This window comes from Podarcis erhardii (assembly GCF_964252035.2).
Source record: "Podarcis erhardii genome assembly, chromosome: 13".
Lineage (NCBI taxonomy): Eukaryota > Metazoa > Chordata > Lepidosauria > Squamata > Lacertidae > Podarcis > Podarcis erhardii.
The window spans coordinates 39,227,137-39,252,556 of record NC_138502.1 but is presented as its reverse complement, the minus strand read 5'-3'; the positions used below and the strand labels follow the sequence as shown (position 1 = coordinate 39,252,556).

Sequence of the window (25,420 nt, the reverse complement as noted above, 5' to 3'; positions counted from 1 at the left end):
CCCCTGCAATGGGGTAAATTGGAATTTGGACTGAAGCCGAAGGCTATCGGTCTGCATCTTCCTGGCATAATTTAAATCCCTCTGGTCTCTGAATTTAACCTCTGGAGCAAATAAATACAGTATGAATTTGTTGTTTAGTCGTTTAGTTGTGTCCGACTCTTCGTGACCCCATGGACCAGAGCACGCCAGGCACTCATGTCTCCCACTGTCTCCAGCAGTTTGGTCAAACTCATGCTGGTAGCTTCGAGAACACTATCCAACCATCTCGTCCTCTGTCGTCCCCTTCTCCTTGTGCCCTCCATTTTTCCCAACATCGGGGTCTTTTCCAGGGAGTCTTCTCTTCTCATGAAGTATTGGAGCCTCAGCTTCAGGATCTGTCCTTCCAGTGAACACTCAGGGCTGATTTCCTTCAGAATGGATAGGTTTGATCTTCTTGCAGTCCATGGGACTCTCAAGAGTCTCCTCCAGCACCATAATTAAAAAGCATCAATTCTTCGGCGATCAGCCTTCTTTATGGTCCAGCTCTCACTTCCATACATCACCACTGGGAAAACCATAGCTTTAACTATAGGGACCTTTGTTGACAAGGTGATGTCTCTGCTTTTTAAGATGCTGTCTAGCACCCTCGCAATGGGGTAAATTGGAATTTGGACTGAAGCCTAAGGCTATCGGTCTGCATCTTCCTGGCACAATTTAAATCCCTCTGGTCTCAGAATTTAAACTCTGGAGCAAATAAATACGTACAGTATGAATAATTGCACGGATAAAGGAATCAGCTTGCTATCTTCTCTTCCGCCCGACGATGGCGATATTAGACAATGAATATCGCATGAATATTTGCTAGCCAAGGCCGTTTCCTTCTCCTGCGGGCGGCGCTGGCATACAAACAGGAGAGGCTTTTCTACATCACAGCAAAAACACGAGCACAGTATTTCTCAAGCTGCAAGGCGGGGGGCGGCGGATGGCTGGGCTGCTGCCTATTGGCCGAGGCGCGAAGCGTGGAACGCGATGCAGCGCGGTGGTTGGCTGAGACGCGCTTCACCCTGAACCGGGCAGCCATGGGCTGGCTTTAGGAGGTCAAAAGTAACAAGCAGCCAAAAAACACAAGCCAGGCGTCGGGAAAGCGCAGTGCTCGGGCAAAGAGCGAAGTTGAGCGGAGCGAGGTGAGTCTGGAAGCGGACTCTTGTGCAAAGGGCGTGGGGTCACGGGTGCTGGGGGGTGGGCACTGGGGGCAAGTGGTCAGATAGGCCTGTGATAGCTCAGCCGGTGGTGCATGAGACTCTTCAATCTCAGGGTCGTGGGTTCGAGTGCTGCGGAGAGGCAGAAGATTCCTGCATTAGGGGGTTGGACTAGATGAGCCTCAGGGTCCTTTCCAACTCTGCAGTTTGATGGTTGTGTGATTCCCCAAAGGGGCACAAGGTAGCTGGTTTGGGTTTGTGATCAAAAGTAGGAAGTTGGCAGTCGGGAGACAGGGCAGGGAAAGGTAAGGGGCAGCCACGTTATCGCAGAAGAGGTGGAAGGAGGAGGTGTCAGAAAGCAAAAGCAGAGCGGCACCAGGGAAGAAGGGGCTGTGGGCAAGGTGGTGGTGGACTGCGATTGGCACTGGGGTGAGTGGCTCCAAGCCACAAGGACAAGCAAAAGGATTGCAGTGTGGGGGCAATTTGTCGTCCGGCTGGCAGAAGATGGGTTGCACGGGGAGAATGACAGAATTGTAGGCTTGGAAAGGGACCATTACCCCCAACCCCAAGCAGTGCAGGAGTCTTTTGCCCAGGGTGGGGCTCAAACCCACCACCCTGAGATTAAGAGCCCCGTGCTCTACTGACTGAGCTATGCAGGAGAGGAGAGTTAATGCTTCGTGCATTGTGGCAGCAAAAAGCAGGACACATGAGGGCCACACTTGTGGCAGGTCTCAGCCTTAGCCTGTGTACACATCATATATATTTAAAGAGCGTTTCCTCCTCCCCACGGATCCTGACAAGTGTAGTTTTTTGAGTGTGCTAGTTGTATATCTGTGATGAGTAAACTACAGTTTCAGGGGGGGGGCAGGCCTTTTTTTGAATATGCTTTAGATGTATAGGGTGTTCAGCTCAAAGGACTCAGTTACTTAGAGCAGGGGTAGGCAACCTAAGGCCCGGGGGCCGGATGCGGCCCAATTGCCTTCTCAATCCGGCCCGCGGACGGTCCGGGAATCAGCGTGTTTTTACATGAGTAGAATGTGTCCTTTTATGCATCTCTGGGTGATCTGTGGGGCATAGGAGTTTGTTCATATTTTTTTTCAAAATATAGTCCGGCCCACCACATGGTCTGAGGGACAGTGGACTGGCCCACGGCTGAAAAAGGTTGCTGACCCCTGGCTTAGAGCGTGGTGCTGATAACACCTAGGCTGCAAGTTTGATCCCCGTTTGGAACAGCTGCATATTCCTGCATTACAGGGGTTGAACTTAGATGATCCTTCCAACTCTACAATTCTATGGTTCTATGATTCAATGAATTGGTCAAGGTAGGAAAGCAAGGTGCCCATTAGACACTGAGGTAGATTGATGGAAATCATGGACATTGGACCAGAAGAATGGGAGTTTCTTATCAGAAGAAGGCAGCAAAGTGTATTAGATACAGAGCGCCAGAGTGCTGTTTGCATGGGTAAGGCAAGCAGGCGGCATCAGCGTGGCATTGGCAACAGAAACCAGGTTTTCGGGATGTGATGTGTAGTTTGAAAAGTGCCAGTAAGGTAAGGAGGTGTAGCAGTTGCACGAGAGAGCTATACTCCAGGCAGCAGGCTGCCCAGAAGTGGGCCAATGCCACATTGAAAAGAAGACACTACAGGGTCCAGTCAAACCTCAGTTGTCAAACATAATCCTGTTTGGCTTCCAAAATTTTTGATAACCAAGGCGCAGCTTCCGATTGGTTGCAAGAACTTCCTGCACACAAGCCAGACGTTCAGCTTCCAAAAAATGTTTGAAAATCAGAGCATTTACTTCCGGGTTTTCAGCATTCAGGAGCCGAAACGTTCCAAAACGGAGGCGTTCGGTAGTCGAGGTTTGAATGTATGAGGTAAAAAAAGTTAAAGGACCCCTGGACAGTTAAGTCCAGTCAAAGGCGACTATGGGGTTGCAGCACTCATCTCACTTTCAGGCCGAGGGAGCCGGCGTTTGTCAGCAGACAGCTTTGCGGGTAATGTGGCCAGCATGACTAAACCGCTTTTGGTGCAATGGAACACTGTGATGAAAACCAGAGCGCACGGAAACACCATTTACCTTCCCGCCGGAGCGGTACCTATTTATCTACTTGCAATGGCGTGCTTTCAAACTGCTAGGTTGGCAGGAGCTGGGACTGAGCAACAGGAGCTCACTCTGTTTTGGGGATTCGAACTGCCGACCTTCTGATCGGCAAGGCCAAGAGGCTCGGTGGTTTAGACCACAGCGTCACCGGGTTCCCTATATAATACAAAGGGTATTAGCCCTTTGGAATCTCCCCTTCTGGGATGCCCCTGGGGAACAAGGACCACTTGCACATGAAAGGGGCAGAGGGATGGCAGAAATATCTTGACTGAGAGACAGGAAAGTGAAATTCTCCCAGAGTTCTCCAAACTGGAAGAGCAAAGGAAAACTCCCAGTGAGAGCTGGGAGAGTCTGTAATTCTCTGTGGAGGCGGGGATTAAGAAGATTGTACTTGGGCACTGTTTTTGTACTTTAGATAGGGGCTGGTGGGGGAGTTGGTAGGCTTTGAAAGAACTACAGTGGTACCTCAGGTTAAGAACTTAATTCATTCCGGAGGGCCGTTCTTAACCTGAAACTGTTCTTAACCTGAGGCACCACTTTAGCTAATGGGGCCTCCCACTGCCGCTGTGCTGCTGCCACACGATTTCTGTTCTCATCCTGAGGTAAAGTTCTTAACCCGAGGTACTATTTCTGGGTTAGCGGAGTCTGTAACCTGAAGTGTATGTAACCTGAAGCGCCTGTAACCTGAGGTACCACTGTATTTGGATTTCATCCAGAATGTTTAGGATATATCTATAGATATAGATATATCTATAGATATAGATACACACACACACACACACAAGATTACAAAGCTGAAAGCTCTAGCTAAAATCAGGCTCGTGTCACAGCACCACAGAAAAAAAAAATTGCTGTGTGCCAGCCTGTCAAAAGGTGCAGACATCGGGCGTCATCCTGGCTCCCTGGTATCTTTACTTGGTTGCAAGTGGCGGATTGCCAGGTGCCAACCTGGCGAATTTCAAATGCTGGTTTCATCACCCTTGCGCTGTCCCTGTGAGAACCGGCAGCAAACAAATCTCTTTACCTTTCTCCCTCCAGAGCCCTTGGTTTTCCTCAGCACCTCTGCTTTTCTTCCAAGATTGGCGGTGCTGGCGGCGGCAATGGGGATGAAGGAAGAAGAACCCGATTACCAAAAGCAGTTTGATGCTGCTGTCCGGGTCATTCAAGGCTTGCCCAAAAATGGTGAGAGCCCATTTGGAGAGGCTCTGTGGTTCCTTGGTGTACCTGCTCCACAGACCTCTGACACCAAGTTCTCCAAGCTTGTCTGTACAGCCATAAGGAGACAACAACAACAACAACAACAACAACAACAACAACAACAACAACAACTTTTGAAAACCCCCAAAACAACAACAACAACAACAACAACAACAACAACTTTTGAAAACCCCCAAAAGAATCTGGGATTCTCAAGAGCTGGAACTTAGATCCTTAGTTTGAAGTTTGCATAGTACCCTTACTGGTGTGATATAATCACTGATTCCCTATCCTCACCAAGATGGGTTATATTCTAATTTACTATGTTTGAAATGTTAATGTTCTGGAAGCCGCCCAAAGTGGCTGGGGAACCTAGTTATATGAGTGACATATAAATTGTTGTTGTTGTTGGGCAGCATATGAATTATTGTTGTTGTCAGATGGGTGGCATATAAATTGTTGTTGTTTGGCGGCATATAAATTATTATTATTATTAGGTGGCATATAAATAAATTACTACTACTTACTACCACTGCTGCATGCTGCTTAAATGCCAGAACAGCTTCTAAGCAATTTACAAGTATAAAATCAATTACAGAATCCATACACACAAACTATAATGATTCCATCCAAACGTTTTTGAAAGCTGTATTTAAAATGCACACTACTACCAAGCCCATTAAAAACATAATTAATTGAACAATTAAAACAGATCAGGAAGTTCAAGCTCAGTCTTTTAATTAATAATTAATAAATAATAATACAGCCTGCTCTGTCCCAACTCCATTCCTTTTCATGACATTTTGAGGCTACTATCGGGTTTGGTGCCGTGCACGATCATGCGTCATTCGGACGCACCTAAATCGAGAGTTGCATGTACTGAATTTGAACTTCCTGATCAATCTGTTTTAATTTAATTTAATTGTTTTGACTGTTTTGGTTTTTAACGGGCATGATTGATTGTGTGTTTTAAATGTGGGGTTTTAAACGTTTTGATGGAACTGTTTTAGTAAGCAGAGATTTTATAAAATTATAGTTGTAAGTGTAGGCCACTTAGAAGCTATTCTGGCATGTGTCTTATAAAGAAGAATGTTGTGAGTTTTATTTTAGGGGGAGGGGGTTAGGTTCATCTTCTAATTCCTGGATTCAATTACTGGAATCGGTAGGTGAGCCTGGGCAATGGGTCATTAAGAGAAACAAAGGGAGTGGCTCTGTGCCAGAACACAAATGGGTGGGTCTCTCCCCCCCCCCCCCAAAAACCCTGTCTGTTAGTTAGAAAGACAAAAGCCAGAGTTTAGGTCTGTGTGAAAGAGACCTGGGTAGAAACAGGCTGCAGGCAGAAACCATAGAGTAGTAATGTCCAAACGTGGCCCTCCAGCTGTTTTTGGACTACAACTCCCATCATCCCTAGCTAACAGGACCAGTGGTCAGGGATGATAGGAAATGTAGTCCCAAAAAGCTGGAGGGCCAAGTTTGGCCATCACTGCCATAGAGGGAGAGACATCATCATCATCATTTGTTCAGACCTGGTCTGAACAAAGACATTGGATTCTTATCTTATTATATATGACAAAGCCATTTTTCACCTTCTCACCCCTTGCTTTTTCCTGTAAGACCTATTGCAGTCGTTAAGAGTCGTCAACAGGCTCATCACAGCTATCTGCCAATTACCCATTCCCACCACCCTTCTGAGTAATACCCCTCCCCACCTTCTCACTATATAGAAGGGTCTGGTGACTTCTGTTTCAGTGTAGCTGAAGAAGTGTGCATGCACACGAAAGCTCATACCTAGAACTAACTTAGTTGGTCTTTAAGGTGCTACTGGAAGGAATTTTTTTATTTTGTTTTGACTATGGCAGACCAACACGGCTACCTATCTGTAATCATCATCATCATCATTATTATTATTGAATTTATATACCGCCCTATACCCAGCAATCTCAGGGCAGTTCACAGACTAAAATCAAGATATAAACCCACAAAATACATAATAAAAATACAAACAACAACCCAATAGCTCCACCCCCCCAAAAAAAAAACATTTTAAAAGGGCATAGGATGTAAATTGGATCAGCCAAAGGCCTGGTTAAAAAGGAATGTTTTTGCCTGGTGCCTAAAGGTGTATAATGAAGGCACCGGGCAAACTTCCCTGGGGAGAGCATTGCACAGATGGGGAGCCACTGCAGAGAAGGCCCCGTTCTTATGTTGCCACCTTCCGGATGATTCTGACCTTCCCCACTTTACCCAGGTGCCTACCGACCATCCTATGAAGAAATGCTGCGCTTCTACAGCTACTACAAGCAAGCCACGGTGGGTCGGTGCCAGATCCCCAGGCCTGGGTTTTGGGACCCTATTGGCAGATATAAATGGTAAGAAAGGCAAGGATCAACAGCTCCTTTCAGAACCTAGTGATGCACTGACTTTGTTTGAACTTAGCCCCTGATCCTGTTTTCAACAAATGGACCCAGTCTTGCAACGCTGGTACAAAGTACTGCTGCTTATCTGATGGGCATGGGGCTAGGCTAGTATTGCTCCAATTGCACGGGCAACTGTTGCAATTATGGGCTTAATTTTAGACGCTGGCTTTGATTCACAAAGGCTTACGTCTCCCTGTATTTGGCCTGTGTCAAGTTGCAGTCGGGTGATCAAGTACTGCCTTTGAAAGAAAAACACAACAAAAACGCCCTTATTGCAAGAGATTAAAACTGTAAGAATGAGAAGCAGGGCTTTCATTGCAGTGGCCCCCTACTTTTGGAATGCCCTGCCTTTTGTTCTGAGCAGGAGCTAATACCGAGCCGTTTCCCTTAAGAACTGCAAGCAATCATTTGATTTGGTGGCCTCTTGTTCTTACAGTGGCCACCTGCCAGTTGTTATTTATTAATAAAATAACCATGCCGTTTTTAAATACAGTGGTACCTCAGGTTAAGTACTCAATTCGTTCCGGAGGTCCGTTCTTAACCTGAAACTGTTCTTAACCTGAAGCACCACTTTAACTAATGGGGCCTTCTGCTGCTGCCACGCTGACGGAGACTGATTTCTGTTCTTATCCTGAAGCAAAGTTCTTAACCTGAAGCACTATTTCTGGGTTAGCGGAGTGTGTAACCTGAAGCGTATGTAACCCGAGGTACCACTGTAGTGCAAATCATAGAATGGCATTGAATTTTACTCAGTATTGATCAAGAGTAGATTCCAATGTATAGTTAGCAGAGTCAAAACTTAAAACACGTCGCAGGATTCCCCAAAAATAGACCAGAGGCAATTGTATTTCATCCAGCAGAGCTTTACTGCAACGGAAGGCAAATGAGCATAATGGTCACAAATCCAATACATTCAGGATTGGCACTGTCCACAGGAAATCCAGTTGCAGCAGATTTAACTTAAACTTACAATAACTTAAGTCTAAATAAGTCTAAACAATAGGTCTAAACCTTAACACTAAGTTTACAGTCATACCTCGGGTTGCGAACGCTGTGGGTTGTGCATTTTCGGCTTACGGATGCACCAAACCCGGAAGTACTGAAATGGGTTACTTCCGGGTTTTGGCACATGCGCAGAAGCACTAAATCACGCTTTGCGCATGCGCAGAAGTGCCGAATCGCGTCACGCATGTGCACAAACTCAGCGCTGCGGGTTGCAAATGCTGTGGGTTGTGAATGTGCCTCCTGTACTATGTTCCACTGTACTATGTACAGAACACCACACCAGAAGGAGAAGAGATAGAAAGAGAAAGTGAAGCCCAGGCTCCTTCTGGACTTAATTTTATAGTCAGCATGACCTTGACAGAAAGAGATAAGAGAACCAGTTTAAATCAGCTGTACTCAGCTTCTCTGAAGGAATAACCTTCTGCTTGCTTCTTTCACACAGAGAAGCTTCCAGAACCCTCTTGAATTAATTAGAATAGGGAAGATCTCTACACATCAGATCAATACTTTTTGCACTAAAAAATGCAAACTGACATAGAATTCTTAGAATCATAGAGCTAGAGAGTACCCTGGGGGTAATCTAGGCTAACCCACTCCAACGCAGGAATCTTTTACCCAACATGGGGCTTTGAACCCACAACCCTGAGATTAAGAGCCTCATGCTCTACCAACTGAGCTATCATGCCTAGTTTGTGTGTGTGTGCTGTTTGGGACATACAGTGGTACTTTGGGTTACATATGCTTCAGGTTACAGACGCTTCAGGTTACAGACTCCGCTAACCCAGAAATAGTACCTCGGGTTAAGAACTTTGCTTCAAGATGAGAACAGAAATCGTGTGGTGGGGGCGCGGCAGCAGCTGGAGGCCTCATTAGCTAAAGTGGTACCTCAGGTTAAGAACAGTTTCAGGTTAAGAACGAATTAAGTTCTTAACCCGAGGTACCACTGTATGGGAAAGTGAATGTTTAAAATTAATCAAAACGAGAAGATTAAAAATACTCTTGAGTTATGCATAGACTTTGTCAATAATCGCAAGAATAATAGAGGGCTGCTAATTCAGAGGACCTGACTTTCAGGCCGGTGTGAACTCTTGGCATCTTTCTTTCCCAAAATTAAGCACCTGTCCCCCAGGTAAGAAGTTACGTTTGGCTTTTTGGCAGGGATGCATGGAACAGCTTGGGGAAGATGACCAAAATGGAAGCCATGGCAGCTTATATCGCCGAGATGAAGAAGGCTGCTCAGAAGGTAGGAAATGGGGAACACTCTCCTCATTCAGGCCTGGTCTGCCTGGTTGGGTCGCCATGGAAACTCCTTACAATGAGATATGAGTAGGCTGCAGCTCAACCCTAACAGCGATTCAACGGCAGAAATGGCAAGGAAGGCACCTCAGGGTTTGGGCTTGAACAAATCTCTGTGGGTGGGGGATTTCAGAGAGCCTTTGGCTCTGAAATGAAGGAGTTCAGCATGAAGGAACCCAGCGGGTTTTTGAACAGAACTGAAGTTTTGTGCCGTTTTAAAACGTGTCAGATGTTTGTGAGATTCAAAGTGAAACAACAGCTGAGATCCCTGAGAGATGTTTTAAAATGCACAAACCACCAGGCCTGATGTTTAGACTTCCTGATAAGACATTGGCTGAGTTCTCTTTCAAATCATCTAAATGCAACAGCATACTCCACTGGCAATGTTGTAAAATAAATCCAAGTGAGAAGGGGTTAGATTTACACTTCTGCAAGAAAATTTGGGTCCCTTGTGTGGGACTCTCGGTGGTCCACGACCCGGGGGGGAAAGTTAGGTCCAGATTTCAACATTGCTGCAATGTTAGGTTCACCCAGCTGGATCCCAGGGAATGTTTTCGTACCACCCGGGATCCTCTCTAGGACTTTTTGGCAGGTCATCAACACCGTGCCGTTGGATGAGTCGTCAGAGGACATGTTTGTCTACTTTGAACCCCTCTACGAAGTGATAGACGATATGCCCAGGCCCCCAGACTCCTTCTTCAAGAAGAAAACAGGTATGTCCGTTAGCGGTGACAGAGGGATGCGTGGGTTCTCCAGCTATTATGATGTGTGCTTCAAGACCACAGTTTTTTTAAACAAGAATGTAGAAGTCACCTCCCCAGCTCCTCTTGGACACAACCTATGCGAGCTTTGCAGGTGCTTCCATCTAATCTGGCCTCCGTAAAGTGTGTCTTTTCTGCAGAGAGCTTGTTCAGCATGTTTAAGAGTGGAGCCTCGCAGCAAGGGAGACTTGGCTGGATGACCTGGTTCAGGTCAAGTCAAGTTTATTAAATTTGTGAGGTCCATGCCTTTACACAAAATACCATAAAACATTATTTAAAAGATAAACAATAAAATTATAAAAATAAGCTAAAATTGATGCCAAGCTGTCCCAGCAAAGGAAACTACCCAAAAACCCCCACCATTCAGGAAAGAAGATACAGCAACAAGTTAGGAGAGCAATGGGAGGGACCTCACCATTTCATCCAGGAAGCATACCCTAGTTTTCATAGCCTTCACCACAAAGACCGCTACCACGTGAGAAATCTGTGGATCAGCGTCCACCAGTAAGAACTTTACTTGATCCTCAGAGTTGACTATTGATTTGGGAATAGTTTGTAACATCGCATCCCTGAAGGCCGAATAGATGGGACAATACAACATGTAATGTGTGAGATCCTCTTTGGTTCTCATATGACAAGGACATATACGCTGCTCTACTGGGATTTTTGAATATCTGCCTGACAAATAGGCCGTAGGAATGGTTTGAAAACGGGCCATGGTGAAAGCTCTCCGAAGGGTGGGATTGGTGATATTTGCCAAGTAATTGGCGCAGGTTTTGACTGTTTTCAGTCGGGGAAACCAGTGGGAGGACCCTGGGTTCTGTATTTTTGTGATGTCTAACAGGGCGTCTCTCTCCAGGATCCATTCCCGAACTTTGTCCGGGCTCCACAGTTTGAGAGTATTAAACTCCGGTAGGGTGTATCTAACCAGGATCTCAGATAGGTTTTGGCGCCAAGTGTTGTTCTTTTGAAGAGATACAAAGGCTTGTTTGGCCAATAAGGTGTTTGAAGTGTTTGCAAGGTTGATGTAAAATCGTAGGAATCTTAAGTGGGCCCTGGCAGACACAGAGGGTAATCCAACCTCCACCCTCAAGAAAGCTGCTGGGGTTCCTTGAGGAAGGCCTAGAATCCTCTTGAGATAATAATTTTGCAAAATTTCAAGCAGTTCCAACAGCCTCTGGTTCCACCCCCAGAGTTCTATCCCATATAACATCTGGGGAATAGCTTTCCCAACAAAAGCTCTTAATGCCGGGATCACCAATTGTCCTCCCCGGGTATGGAAGAAACTAAGCAGGACACCAATTGTTCTTCGTGTTAGGATGGTTACAGCCTTAAAGTGGGCTAGCCAACTAGATGTAGCCTGGAATGTAACACCCAGATATTTAAAAAAAGGGCACTGTTCAATCACATGTTCGTCTAAAGACCATCTAAAAGTGTGGCGAGCTCTAGTGAACACCACAATTTTTGTTTTGACCTGGTTCAGGTCATCCGCCAGCCGTGCAACTGTAGGAAAAGGAATCCCTAATCTCAGCTGATCCTTGTCCCTCCCTGAAGTTTCTCAGGTGCCAATTTGCATTCATCAGCTGGGAGTGAAGCAGTCGAACCTGCTTGGACCTGCTTAGGGTTTGGGCAGCATAGACAGCCCCCACCCCCAACTTTGCTGCAGGATTTTTGTTGGCAGGGAGAGGGAAAAAAGAAGACTTGTGATTCAGCGCATGAGGGGTTTCCTTCTCTGAATAACTTCCCTCCCAGCCTTGTTTTTTCCTCTCAAAGATGGTGAAATATACTTGGAGTCGAGAGTGGATTTCATGCTCTTTATTCAGCTCGTAGTGGTGAGGAGGAATGGACGTTCCCCCAAAATATCTGCTTTATATACATTATTTACACAATGGGCTGCACGTGATTGGCTAATTCCGGGATTCTCCTGTAGGCCAATCAGGTTGTGGATTCACTTCCACCTGGAGCTGGATTGGGTGGCTCCTGCGGACCAATCATTCTGCTGCATAGTTCTAGGACCAATCAGCCTGCTGCATTTTGGATCCTATTGTTCTAGGACCAATCAGACTGCTGCATTTTGGGTCCTATTCAACTCAGTACATAACAGATGGGAAGGGCAAAGCAGGGAAACTTGGGACAGTGGAAGGGGTTTGGATTTTAGTCTATATTGTGCGAGATACATATCAGGAGCTTCCCCTCCCCTTGCCCGTTTCATTCTAAAATCTTGGCATGCGCAACTCTTCTGTAGAGCACTTTTGACTTCCCCACCCCCATCGAAAAGATCTGGCCCACCTCCCAGCTGTTATCACTCTTCTTACAGTGTAAACAGAAGCCCTGTTGCTGCCTGGGTCATCGGTGGAGATAACAGTGCTGCCAACGGGGTTAGCGTCACGGTCAAAAAGTGCCCATCGGCGCTCCCTCTACTATGTTGGTGGACCCTTGGCTGTGGGCTTGCATGGAGCAGCAGACTGTTTTAAATTTCCCACAATGCCCCAGAGTGGCACTTTACAGCAGGAGCATTGTGGGAAATTTAAATGGCGGCTTACAAACCCACTGGGTACAGGGTGCTTGAGACAGCCATCAGCACCCTCATCTCTGGGACCACTGCAGCTGCCCAGGGATTCTGGTATCTGATGCTGGAACGGACGCCCATTTGTTTCAGCAAAGCTTGTGCAAGAGAACTTCCTAATGGACTGTGCCGTAAACATCAGCACCGTCTACCTATTCACGGCACCCCAGACAGGCCATCTGAGCTAACAGTTTCATCTAGCTCTAGGTTTCCCAAATTTGGGTCTCCAGCTGTTTTTGGACTACAACTCCCATCATCAGGACCAGTGGTCAGGGATGATGGGAACTGTAGTCCAAAAGCAGTTGGAGGCCCAAGTTTGGGAAACCCTGATCTAGCCTCACAGAAAAACCAGTTTGCTCTTCCTGGGCCTTTTATATGGAGCCTGTCATTTGGTGGTAGTTTAAATATTTTAGCCAGATTTGTAGCCAACACCCTCAAATCCGAGTTACGGTTTAGTTGACAAGCCTCCCAGGAATGCTAATCCAGTTTTTATTGAACTTCAGCTCCTTTATCTTAGGGGAAGTTGATCATATTCATTGACTGCAAAGTCCATTGTAATCAAGATGGTGGGAGAAACAGGGAGATTCCCCTTTTTATTGCCCTCCTGTTCCACCCCCACACCGAAGGCACTGGCAGCTCCTAGAGAAGGCTCTTGGAAACAACAAGTGTGTGTCCAGACCCACAGACTATGAAAGAGAAGTAGTTTTGTGGAATTATCCTGGTTCTCTTGTCAATGCTTATGGGGATATCCCTGGTGAGAGCTTGCCCCCGTTTGTTCAAAAGGTACGCTAGCCTGACTTCAGCAGGGGCTGGGCAAGCTCAAACAATGGCTAAAAGAACAGGCAATATGTATGGCGCTGTGGGTTAAACCATAGGGCCTAGGACTTGCCGATCAGAAGGTCGGCGGTTCGAATCCCTGCGATGGGGTGAGCTCCCGTTGCTCGGTCCCTGCTCCTGCCAACCTAGCAGTTCGAAAGCATGTCAAAGTTCAAGTAGATAAATAGGTACTGCTCCGGTGGGAAGGTAAACGGCGTTTCCGTGCGCTGCTCTGGTTCGCCAGAAGCGGCTTAGTCATGCTGGCCACATGACCCGGAAGTTGTACACCGGCTCCCTCGGCCAATAAAGCGAGATGAGCGCTGCAACCCCAGAGTCGGCCACGACTGGACCTAATGGTCAGGGGTCCCTTTACCTTTTATGTGTGCTTTTCATTGCTGGTTGTGCCATAGGAAATGAATGAATTTAAAGAATCAAAGGCTCCTATGAGCTCAAAATGATCTGCAGTAGAGACTGCTTGCTATATCTCCGAATGCTTCACTACTCCGAACGTTTGATTCTTTAAACCGGGGGGGGGGGGTACCTGTGGACCTCCAGAACTTTCCGGACTACAGCTCCCGATATTCCCGACTGTTGCCCATGTTGGCTGGGGCCGATGGGAGTTGAGTTCGAGACCACCTTGACGGCTACAGGTTCTGCACCACTGCTGTAAATGGCTTTAATTCAAGGGTGGGTAGGTCTGCCGTCTCAAGGTATTGTGACTCGTTCAGTCACAAACAAACATCACCTGTCCTGGTTGGAGTGGAAGCGGTTTACCCTGGAGAGTAACTCATTCAGAAATGCAGAGGTCATCTCCTCTGAGGTCAGATGCTTCTTGGGGTCTGGACCTTAACCTAATCCATCCTACCCCATAGGCCATTTTGACAGGTGGTTGTGGTTGGTGTTAGGTGACCCTGAAGGTAAAGGGACCCCTGACCATTAGGTCCAGTCATGACTGACTCTGGAGTTGCGGCGCTCATCTCGCTTTATTGGCCAAGGGAGCTGGTGTACAGCTTCCGGGTCATGTGGCCAGCATGACTAAGCCGCTTCTGGCAAACCAGAGCAGCGCACGGAAACGCCGTTTACCTTCCCGCTGGAGTGGTACCTATTTATCTACTTGCACTTTGACATGCTTTCGAACTGCTAGGTGGGCAGGAGCAGGGACCGAGCAATGGGAGCTCACCCCGTCGTGGGGATTCGAACCGCCGACCTTCCAATCAGCAAGTCCTAGGCTCTGTTGTTTAACCCACAGCGCCACCCACGTCCCCTAGGTGACCCTACTTTGATGGAAATAATTGAGTGGACACTGTATAAGCGGTCTGTTGTGGTCATCACCTTAAAATCTTGAGATGGCCTTGGGAATTTCTGAGGTCAGAAAACAGGGGTGCCGTTATTTGCATTGTAGCCAGCGAAATTTAAGGTGCTGATGCTCTTGTGTTTAAATTAAAAGATGGCATCAAAGTTCTTGAAAAAGCCGCAGAGGTTCGTAGGAGATAATCCAGACCTTATGGGCGGATTTGATGGACATTCCCTTCTATTGGTAGTAAAAACAGACTCAGAGTCTGCCCCGCTCCACAACGGCTCTTTAAGGGGACCGGCTGAGAGCATCCCACCAGAACATGGAGAGTGCAATCAAACAGGCAAGATTTACAGATATTCTAGCCAAATGCCTATCATGATGACAGGTGGGATGTGTGCAGAGAAAGGGTTTTAATCCTGCAGCAATTCCTGAAAGATACCATGCATCTTTATGAACTCTGAGCAGACTGCATCATCCCTGTAAGTGATGGCCAAGCTGTGCAGCGTCAGAGCCAGCAGACAGGGTTTGCAGGAACCTCAGGTGTCCCCAAAGCAGCCCCACTTTGTAATCCACTCTTCTAGGGAAAAGTTATCCGTGGGTATGAAAGCTAATACAGTGGTGCCTCGCAAGACGAAATTAATCCGTTCCATGTGGCTCTTCGTATAGCGGTTTTTTCGTCTTGCGAAGCAAGCCCATTGACAGCTTAGCGGATTAGCGCTATTAGCGGTTTAGCGGCTTTTAGCGGATCAGCTGATAAGCGGCTTAGGGCTTAGGAAAAGGGGGGGAAAGGGGAAAAAACCCCGCAGGAACTCGCAAGACATTTTCGTCTTGCGAAGCAAGCCCATAGGGAAATTCGTTTTGCGAAGCGCCTCCAAAACGGAAAACCCTTTCGTCTAGCGGGTTTCCCGTCTTGCGAGGCGTTCGTCTTGCGGGGCACCACTGTAAAAGATGCACTCAGGCACATCATTGGAGGTGAGAGCTAAGCTGCTTCCTGCTATTCATGGTACCAGCCATTAAGAATTAAGCCTGCTCTTTTTGGTTCAATGGTATCGTGTTCCCTGGTCACATTAGAGTGGGACAGAAACGTTGGGAACTAATTTAATTAGGGAGGAGCGGTTCTCTTTTTTATTATTATTGTGGGTGTATTTCGACATAACCTGCGGTGGCGGTGAGGATCTCGATGTGCAAATTTGTAGCTCTGCTTTAAGAAAAGAAAACAAACCCAGGTGTCTAGAGAAGCAATGTCAGTTCAACCAGTTTTAAAATCAGTTTAGGGTTCAAGTTTGGACAGAGCCCAAGCTGGTTCATATTCCCACTTTGAGCAACAAGTGGTTGATTTGGGAGTGGGAGCCTTCCATCCCTCCTCCCACAACGTGATATGCCAAAACCCAGCATCTAAGTCAGGGTTTCTCCCAGTCACCAACATCCTTGACCTTCTAGCTAGGGATGATGGTGACTGGGAGTGGCCGCGGAGACTACAGAACACCGGTCCTGAAAGACCTTCATTGGCTCCCAGTAGGTTTCCGAGCACAAATCAAAGTGTTGGTGCTGAACTTTAAAGCCCTAAATGGCCTCGGCCCAGTATACCTGAAGAAGTGTCTCCACCCCCATCATTCAGCCCAGACACTGAGGGCCACCTTCGAGGGCCTTCTGGCGGTTCCCTTGCTGCGAGAAGTGAGGTTATAGGGAACCAGGCAGAGGGCCTTCTCAGTAGTGCCACCCGCCCTGTGGAATGCCCTCCCATCAGATGTCAAGGAAATAAACAACTACAGTGGTACCTCGGGTTAAGTACTTAATTCGTTCCGGAGGTCCGTACCTAACCTGAAACTGTTCTTAACCTGAAGCACCACTTTAGCTAATGGGGCCTTCTGCTGCTGCCACGCTGCCGGAGCCTGATTTCTGTTCTTATCCTGAAGCAAAGTTCTTAACATGAAGCACTATTTCTAGGTTAGCGGAGTGTGTAACCTGAAGCATATGTAACCCAAGGTACCACTGTATCTGACTTTTAGAAGACATCTGAGGGCAGCCCTCTTTAGGGAGGTTTTTAATGTTTGATGTTTTATCATGTTTTTAATATTCTGTTGGGAGCAGCCCAGAGTGGCTGGGGAAACCCAGCCAGATGGGCAGGGAATAAATAATAAATTCTCATCATTCTCATCATCATCATAGTCCAAAAACAGCTAGAGGCCCAAGCTTTGGAAACCCAGATCTAAGTTTTGGTGCCATTTCCTTGGTTCACTGAAGGACAGCTTGATTCTTGAAGTGGTGCTTCAGGTTAAGAACAGTTTCAGGTTAGGTACGGACCTCCGGAACGAATTAAGTACTTGATTCTTGAGCCTTCATGAGCTGCGCATAGCCTAAGCAGTGGGATCAAAGCTAAGCTCTTTGTCCTTCTCTTTTGCAAATCAGATGAAATGTTGAATACGAGTTGCTACGCAGCCCAGATCCAAAACCTTTTGCGACAGTGTTACAGAAGATACCCAGTTCATTTTGTGTGTGTGTGTGTGTGAGAGAGAGAGAGAGAGAGAGAGAAACCCACTGTAGCATGAAAGAAATACGAAGCACCTAGTTTTGGGATTTAGCACACATTTGAGGGTGTGATCAGAATATGCACACCTGGTTTTCTTGGCCTTTTATCTATCATGGGTCAGATATTGAGGACAAAGGATGGAGGTTCCCAAGCCACACTCTTTTCACATCTGGACATTGAGCGGGAAGATTAGACACCAAGAGGACAATAAATGTAAAAAAGAATGGATTAACTTTATAGTAAACACTTAAAAACGTAAACACTTAAAAATGTTAGCAGGATTAGATTAGCACTTGCAATATAATTTGATAAAGGATATTAAAAAAGAGATTTAATAGATTGTATAAAAGTATTTAGACACAGAAAAGAGAAGAGATAATTATTGAAAACCAGGGAGAGGAGTGGGGGGAATTCCGGGGGTCAGAAGAACCCCTATAAAGATACTGAATTTGTTTATAGATTAATGCAAATAGTGTGTGTGTGTGTGTGTGTGTGTGTAATATCTGGACATTCGGATACAGTCATACCTCAGGATAAATACACTTCAGGATGAGCGCGTTCGGGTTGCGCTCCGCGGCGACCCGGAAGTAACGAAGCGCGTTACTTCTGGGTTTCACCGCTCGCACATGTGCAGACAGTCAAAATGACACTATGCACATGCGCGGAAGCGGCGAAACGCGACCCGCGCACACGCATACGGCTGTCGTCGCATCTTATGTTATGTTCAGGATGCGAACGGGGCTCCAGAACGGATCCTGTTCGCATCCTGAGGTACCACTGTACTTCAATATATGACGGCTTGCACAAACTCCTATCTGTACTTCCGTTTCTGAGCCATAACTTTTTATCTCGCTGGCTAGGCTACGCAGACAAAGAAAGCAAGAGCATCCATGTGCCCAGCGATTCAGAGAGCGAGGTCTTCTTTGACAGCCTGGAACCCGGAGAACCCGATGAGGTGATAATGACTAATGGGGTGGGAGGTAATTGTGAAGTTAACTATGAGCCTTCTCCTTACTTTTTGGTAGATCTGATCTAGATTTTCTTTTGCTATGAACATGCTCTTGTTAATGAATTGATTACATTAATTTGATAAAAATTATACACTGCACGGTTGTAAAAAAAAAACCCACAACCCAGCCTCAAAGCAGTTTACCAAAGTTAAAACAGTAAAATCAAGAAGAATTTACAACTCTATTTTGAAACATACAACTTAAAATACTAAAAAAGAAAATGAGTTTAATCTCCTCATTGAGATGGGCAATCATGTTTTAAGATGAGTTCTGAATGTACTGAGCTGCTAAATCAAACCAGAGCTGCTTTGAAGGAAGTAGCTAATTTTTTTAAAAAAAAATTATTGTAAAATTTGCCTGCCCCCAAAAAACTTTTATAAAATATACTGATTTATGTGTATTGAGGCAAAGTTTGCAGACTTGGGAATATTGATAAAACTGAAACGAAACTCCAGCAGCAACAACAATTTTATTATATATAACTGGCCCATCTGGCTTTGTGTAAATAGCTTGGTGGGTTAACTCACACACATATACATTAATTCACCTAAGGAAGGTCAAATCTGCAAAGAACAAGAGACAATGCAATACTTTCCATTAGTCTTAAAATAATGGAACGCAATGCATCATCTTAACGTCTGACCTTTGGTATACTTTCCTAGCGAAGAATGAAATGGCTTTCATTTGCCAACCCTGTTAGGAAACAGGAACAGCCCTGCCCATTGAGCCTTCTTGCCTTGCCGTAATTCAAGTCACAACAGCTCTGAAACTCTATTATGACATCCAGCTCAGAGCTATTACCAGAAACAGTCCCTTGGGGCACAATCCTTTCACCTCCCCAGGGAACCCTGGGAATTGTAGTTCTCAGGAAGGCAGGCTTGATCATTCTGTTACAGTGAACAACCAGCACCTCCGCTGTCCCACGATCTGCTGGAGGAAGTCATGACTTAATGGAACAGAGCCAGGAAAGAAAAAAAGTAGTCTAGGCATGCTGATACAATTTCAATCCCTCTCTCGTCCCCCCCACAGGATAGGAGGCTATCAGCCATGCCAAACCTCCCGCTGAACAATATTCAGAGTGGAGAGAAGACTGGATATAAGACTTCAGCATCTTCAACCAGGGAAGGTATAGACGCGAGACTAACGTTTTGACTTAAAAACACACAGGGGGAGACAGGTCCAATGCAGGTCCTTGACTAATATAGCTTTCTTCTTCTACTATTACTGCTACTTCTTCTTTGGCGATCACTCGTAGCCGAGTAAGATTGTCTTCCATAAACACGGATTTAACAGTGAGTGCGTAAGTGATTGTGGAGGCCAATTCTGGATCCACACTCCCTTCCACAGTGGGGACATAGGTTTCCGGGCGGGAGTTGATCACAATGAGGGTTTGCCAAGCGTGCCTTCCTCTTAGCGCATTTCTCCCTTTTGACCTGAGTTCGAGCCCACGACACCTTTGGTAAAGGCTGATCTCCAACTGGAGCGCTCGCAGGCCAGTGTTTCCCAGTTGTCAGTGTTTATACTACATTTTTAAATATTTTACTTGAGTCTTTGAACCTCTATTGTCGTGGGTAGGCAAACTGAGGCCCAGGGTATGGATCTGGCCCAATCACCTTCTATATCCGGCCCGCGGATGGTCCAGGAATCAGCGTGTTTTTACATGAGTAGAATGTGTGCTTTTATTTAAAATGCATCTCTGGGTTATTTGTGGGGCCTGCCTGGTGTTTTTATATGAATAGAATGTGTCCTTTTATTTAAAATGCATCTCTGGGTTATTTGTGGGGCTTAGGAATTCGTTCATTTATTTATTTTTCAAAATACAGTCCGGCCCCCCACAAGGTCTGAGGGACAGTGGACTGGCCCCCTGCTGAATAAGTTTGCTGACCCCTGCTCTGTTGTTGACCACCGGCATTATGCTTTCAATTTTTAAGTTTGGAATAGAGTAGTTGCTTTGGAAGACGATAATCAGGCATCCACACAACATGACCAGTCCAACAAAGTTGATGTTGAAGAATCATTGCAGCTTGCACTGTTGGCAAGGAAAGGCCGTTTTCTGATCTGCGAGTGCAAACAAGCCCCCGTGTAATTAATTCAGTTTGATCCTGAGATAAGTCTGTGAGGCAATGCCCTGGATCTGGTAGAAAGCAGGAGTTTTTGCTATGAAGAAACGGCAGATGTGCCAGGAGAGTCAGGGCTGCACAATTGCCACCATAACAGAAACAAACCTTTTGAGAGAAAGGCAAGCAGTGGGAGCAGAAGGCAGGAAAAGGGCATCTCGTTCTCTGACCAGGAGGGCATTATAGGGTTCTGTAAAACCGCTTTAACTAACTTTAATCAACTTGTCTCCTACCACGATACAAAGCCTGGTCACACGCATCTTGGGTCTTCTATTGGCCCAGGAGGGAAGCCACCATTTTGCGGGGGTGGGAAAGACTTGATCTGGATTATGACAAAGGGTTAAAGCCACCTCACCCAGTGTTGTGCTTCCAATGAAGGCCAGCCCCTTCCCCCCGCCCATGGCAATTTTGTTAAAAAGAGTTTTATTGAGATTCCAAAAACGTAACCACGATAACAAACATAACTGAAAATGGCAGTCATTCAGCAGGTTACGGAGTTGGGTGTACGTGGAGTCTACTTAATAGCAAACAAAATGTTATGGACACTCCCAAGTCACTTAAGATGCAACTGAATATATATCCACACCAATGGAGGCCTAGCCATAGTCTACCGTAAGGTAAAAGGTAAAGGGACCCCTGACCATTAGGTCCAGTCGTGGCCGACTCTGGGGTTGCGGCGCTCATCTCGCTTTATTGGCCGCGGGAGCCAGCGTACAGCTTCTAGGTCATGTGGCCAGCATGACTAAGCCGCTTCTGGCGAACCAGAGCACCAGTTACCTTCCTGCCAGAGCGGTACCTATTTATCTACTTGCACTTTGACGTGCTTTCGAACTGCTAGGTTGGCAGGAGCAGGGACCAAGCAGTGGGAGCTCACCCCATTGCAGGGATTCGAACCGCCAACCTTCTGATCGGCAAGCCCTAGGCTCTGTGGTTTAACCCACAGTGCCACCCGCGTCCCTTTCTCATTACTGTAGGTCTAGCTAATAAAAGGGAACAGGAGTCGCATCAAATTTGCCATGTTTTTATACGCTTCCTATGTTGCATTTTGGCTGTTTCTTGGTAAAGGAAAACAAACCCACAAGGGCCACTCACACGATTAATGCCATATAAAGTGACAATTTATCTGGCCTTTTAAAATAGAAAATAAAAAACGCCTGTAGTGACAAAAGGAACTGTCTCCAAAATAGTGACAGGCATACACATGGTATGGAGGGATCAAAGAGCTGTTCTATGCCATTTACTACCTTGGGACAACGTGGTACAGTCAAACCTCGGTTGTTGAACGTAATCAGTTCCGGGAGCCCTTTCAGCTTCCAAAACATTTGACAACCGAGGCGCGGCTTCCGATTGGTCGCAGGAGCTTCCAACACTCAAGCGGAAGCCACATCGGACGTTCAGCTTCCGAAAAACATTCGAAAACCAGAGCATTTACTTCCAGGTTTTCGGCGTTCGGGAGCCGAAACGTTCCAAAACAGAGCTGTTCAGGAACTGAGGTTTGACTGTACCACCCTAAAAAAATAATCGCTGAAGGAAATTTACTTGGAGTGCTTCTATGCCTCTCTAAATGGCCCATCTTGAGGGTGCTTCTCCACGTTGCAAATGGCCGGATCTAGAAAGGTTGGTGCCCAGGAGCCAAGATTTGCTGCCCACGATAAAATTACTTAAGACAGGCAGCATGGATTCTAGCCTCGCCTCATGATCTTTTTTTCTGAGAGCGCTGAAATATCCTGTGTGCTTTCCCACCCACCCCCTCCATAGCAACTCTACTATCTCGGAATATTCTTCTCATCTGCTCAGAGGTTAATTAGTAACATACCTGTGAAGATAAGGCTGCATAGCATGGATGGGTCATACGTCTTGCCTCCACTGATTCCCCCATCCCTCGTCTCCTTCTGTGTTCCTCGCTGAAGTTTGGCCTAACTTTTCCAGTGGGGTTTTGTGCTGCCTGGCATGGGCCCTTTTTGCCCAGCCTTTGCATATGCTCAGAATAGATGTTGTCTTGTTTACAGAAACAAGAATTAGGGGAGAGCGGCAAGCGGTGCCAGCCCGACACCATTCACCGTTGTGTCTCTGATGAGACAGTCCTTGATGCCCCTGGTGAAAAATGAAGAAACGCTCTAGGAGATCTGGGGCAATGGAGAAAACCTCCTGACCTTGATGAGTGGTCTCTGAGGAAGTGAATATGCAAACTAAGCACACACTGAGTCACACTGCTTCCTGTACTAGCTGGTAGTGACTCTTCGGGGATGCTCTCATTCTTTTAACTAGAGGCGGCAGCACCAAACCTGAAATCTTCTGCATGCAACTGTTTCCATGCACAATTCAAAGTGTTGGTGCTGACCTTTAAAGCCCTAAACCAGGCATAGGCAAACTCGACCCTCCAGATGTTTTGAGGCTACAGTTCCCATCATCCCTGACCACTGGTCCTGTTAGCTAGGGATGATGAGAGTTGTAATCCCAAAACATCTGGAGGGCTGAGTTTGCCTATGCCTGCCCTAAATGGCCTTGGCCCAGTATACCTGAAGGAGCATCTCCACCCCCATCATTCACTGAGGTCCAGCTCCAAAGGCGTTCTGGATGTTCCCTCCCTGTGAGAAGCGAGGTAACAGGGAACCAGGCAGAGGGCCTTCTCGGTGGTGGCGCCTGCCCCGTGGAACGCCTTCCCATCAGATGTCAAGGAAACAAACAACTATCTGACTTTTAGAAGACATCTGAAGGCAGCCCTGTTTAGGGAAGTTTTTAATGCTTGATGTTTTATCCTGGTTTTAATATTCTGTTGGGGAAACCCAGCCAGATGGGCGGGGTATAAATAATAAATTATTATTATTATTACTTGGTTTATCCCAAACATTTGGGACTGTGGGCAAGGGTCTTTTAAAACACAAGGAGCCATTTCCAGGTTGGCTTGAGCTCTACCACCTCGTATTTTAGAAACTAAGACTTGCTTGTCATCAGTTCTGGTGCAATGGAAAGCCATGGTGGCTTTCACAGGAGCGGAGTGACTCTGATAAAAGAAAAAGGCTACAATCAAGTGGATGCCCCCCAGTTATCTCATGTTTCTTCCTCTAATCTAGACACCACAACCATTAAGAACAGGGGTAGGCAACCGAAGGCCCAGGGGCCAGATGTGGCCCAATCGCCTTCTAAATCCGGCCCGCAAATCAGCATGTTTTTACATGAGAAGAATGTGTCCTTTTATTTAAAATGCATCTCTGGGTGATTTGTGGGGCATAGGAATTTGTTGTTTTTTTCTTTCAAAATATAGTCCGGTCCACCACATGGCCTGAGGGACGGTGGACCGGCTCACAGCTGAAAAAGGTTGCTGACCCCTGATTAAGAACATAATAAGGAGAGCCTGCCGATCAGGCCAGTGGCCCATCTTACAAGTGGCCTTCCAGAAGCTCATGGGAAACCTGCAAGCAGGAGCAGAGCGCTTAAGCAATTCCTGACCCACAAGAGGATTTCATCCTTTCCCCGACCACCACCACCCACTCACAGGTGTAGATCTGGAATTTGTGTGACTTCTGAGGCTTGGGAGCTCTCGCTTTAGAGATCAACTCCCGCTTCTGGGATTATATTTGAGCGCCGCTGCCTTTTAAGGTTCCACCCCTTTAAGTCAGGGACGCGGGTGGCGCTGTGGGTTAAACCACAGAGCCTAGGACTTGCCGATCAGAAAGTCGGCGGTTTGAATCCCCGCGATGGGGTGAGCTCCCGTTGCTCGGTCCCTGCTCCTGCCAACATAGCAGTTCAAAAGCACATCAAAGTGCAAGTAGATAAATAAGTACCACTCCGGTGGGAAGGTAAACGGCGTTTCCGTGCGCTGCTCTGGTTCGCCAAAAGCGACTTAGTCATGCTGGCCACATGACCTGGAAGCTGTATGCCGGCTCCCTTGGCCAATAAAGCGAGATGAGCGCCGCAACCCCAGAGTCGGCCACGACTGGACCTAATGGCCAGGGGTCCCTTTACCTTTACCTTACCCTTTAAGTCATATCTCTTCTGATCTCTTTCTCCCTGTCCCATGTTACAGAGAGGGGTCTCGGCAGCAGTGCGGGTGCCATGATCCAGCAAGACATTGACCTGCACATGATGAGCGCCATTCAAGCTTTGCAGGAGGACATGAAGAAAGTGATGGAGAGACTCGGCTACCTGGAATCCCAGGCAGCATTCCAGGCACGTTGGGAGACACATTCATTTCTTTTATAAATAAATGCATTAATTTTTCAGCACAGCTGGGGGGGAAACTTTCTGAGATATTGCAAAGCATTGTGGATGCATTGTATAAAAACTTACAGTCCCTAGCTCTCATCTTCCTACACATCTGGGAACAAGAAACTTCCTAAAACCAAAATCACCTTTGCCAATACAAGGGTGTCTGTGCATTATTATCTTTAGGAGAAATTCTCCTCTGTGCTGCGCTGGCATCCGAGGTGCATCTGTCAAGGACACAAGACAGGGCCTGCTCAGTGGCCAGAGAGCCAGTGTGGTGTAGTGGTTAAGAGCGGTAGTCTCGTAATCTGGGGAACCAGGTTCGCGTCTCCGCTTCCCCACATGCAGCTGCTGGGTTACCTTGGGCTAGTCACACTTCTCTGAAGTCTCTCTGCCCCACTCACCTCACAGGGTGTTTGTTGTGGGGGAGGAAGGGAAAGGAGAATGTTAGCCGCTTTGGGACTCCTTAAAGGTAGTGAAAGGCGGGATATCAAATCCAAACTCTTCTTCTCTTCTTCTTCTTCTGCAGCTAGACTCTGAAACAGGGGTAGGCAAACTAAGGCCCGGGGGCCGGATCAGGCCCAATCGCCTTCTAAATCTGGCCCACAGATGGTCCGGGAATCACTGTGTTTTTTACATGAGTAGAATGTGTCCTTTTATTTCAAATGCATCTCTGGGTTATTTGTGAGGAATAGGAATTCGTTCATTTCTCCCCCAAAAGATAGATAGATAGATAGATAGATAGATAGATAGATAGATAGATAGATAGATAGACAGACAGACAGACAGACAGACAGACAGACAGACAGACAGACAGACAGACAGACAGACAGTCCGGCCCACTACATGGTCTGAGGGATGGTGGACCGGCCCACGGCTGAAAAAGTTTGCTGACCCCTGCTCTGCAACCTCCCGCCTTTGTCC

The 25,420-nt window shown here is 46.7% G+C and overlaps 1 protein-coding gene and 2 long non-coding RNA genes across 6 annotated transcripts in view; 2 read left to right on the top strand and 1 right to left on the bottom strand.

The window, feature by feature from the left end:
* Positions 1-25,420, bottom strand: part of LOC309328287 — a 57,172-nt gene that overhangs the window by 26,257 nt on the left and 5,495 nt on the right. The window contains exon 3 of the long non-coding RNA XR_014150735.1: positions 21,192-24,233. This is a non-coding gene — a long non-coding RNA (uncharacterized lncRNA). The remainder of the gene's footprint in view (positions 1-21,191; positions 24,234-25,420) is intronic.
* Positions 1,037-24,508, top strand: ACBD4 (acyl-CoA binding domain containing 4). Of its 4 annotated transcripts, none has more exons than XR_014150711.1 (8): positions 1,037-1,163; positions 4,317-4,460; positions 6,724-6,844; positions 9,056-9,140; positions 9,786-9,906; positions 18,024-18,143; positions 19,203-19,299; positions 24,318-24,337. XR_014150711.1 is itself a non-coding variant. In XM_081838235.1 (8 exons), exons 2-8 carry the CDS (start codon positions 4,379-4,381, stop codon positions 24,491-24,493), a joined length of 777 nt encoding a protein of 258 aa, XP_081694361.1. In that variant the 5' UTR covers positions 1,037-1,163; positions 4,317-4,378; the 3' UTR covers positions 24,494-24,508. The 4 variants fall into 4 exon arrangements, 3 of the variants coding, with proteins under 3 accessions (XP_081694361.1, XP_081694360.1, XP_081694362.1); XM_081838235.1 differs by having other exon boundaries at positions 18,024-18,118; positions 24,318-24,508; XM_081838234.1 differs by having other exon boundaries at positions 18,024-18,118; positions 19,203-19,318; positions 24,322-24,508.
* LOC309328285 lies at positions 15,579-17,637 on the top strand. The gene is made up of 2 exons (XR_014150733.1): positions 15,579-16,895; positions 16,970-17,637. It is a non-coding gene; the product is annotated as an uncharacterized lncRNA (long non-coding RNA).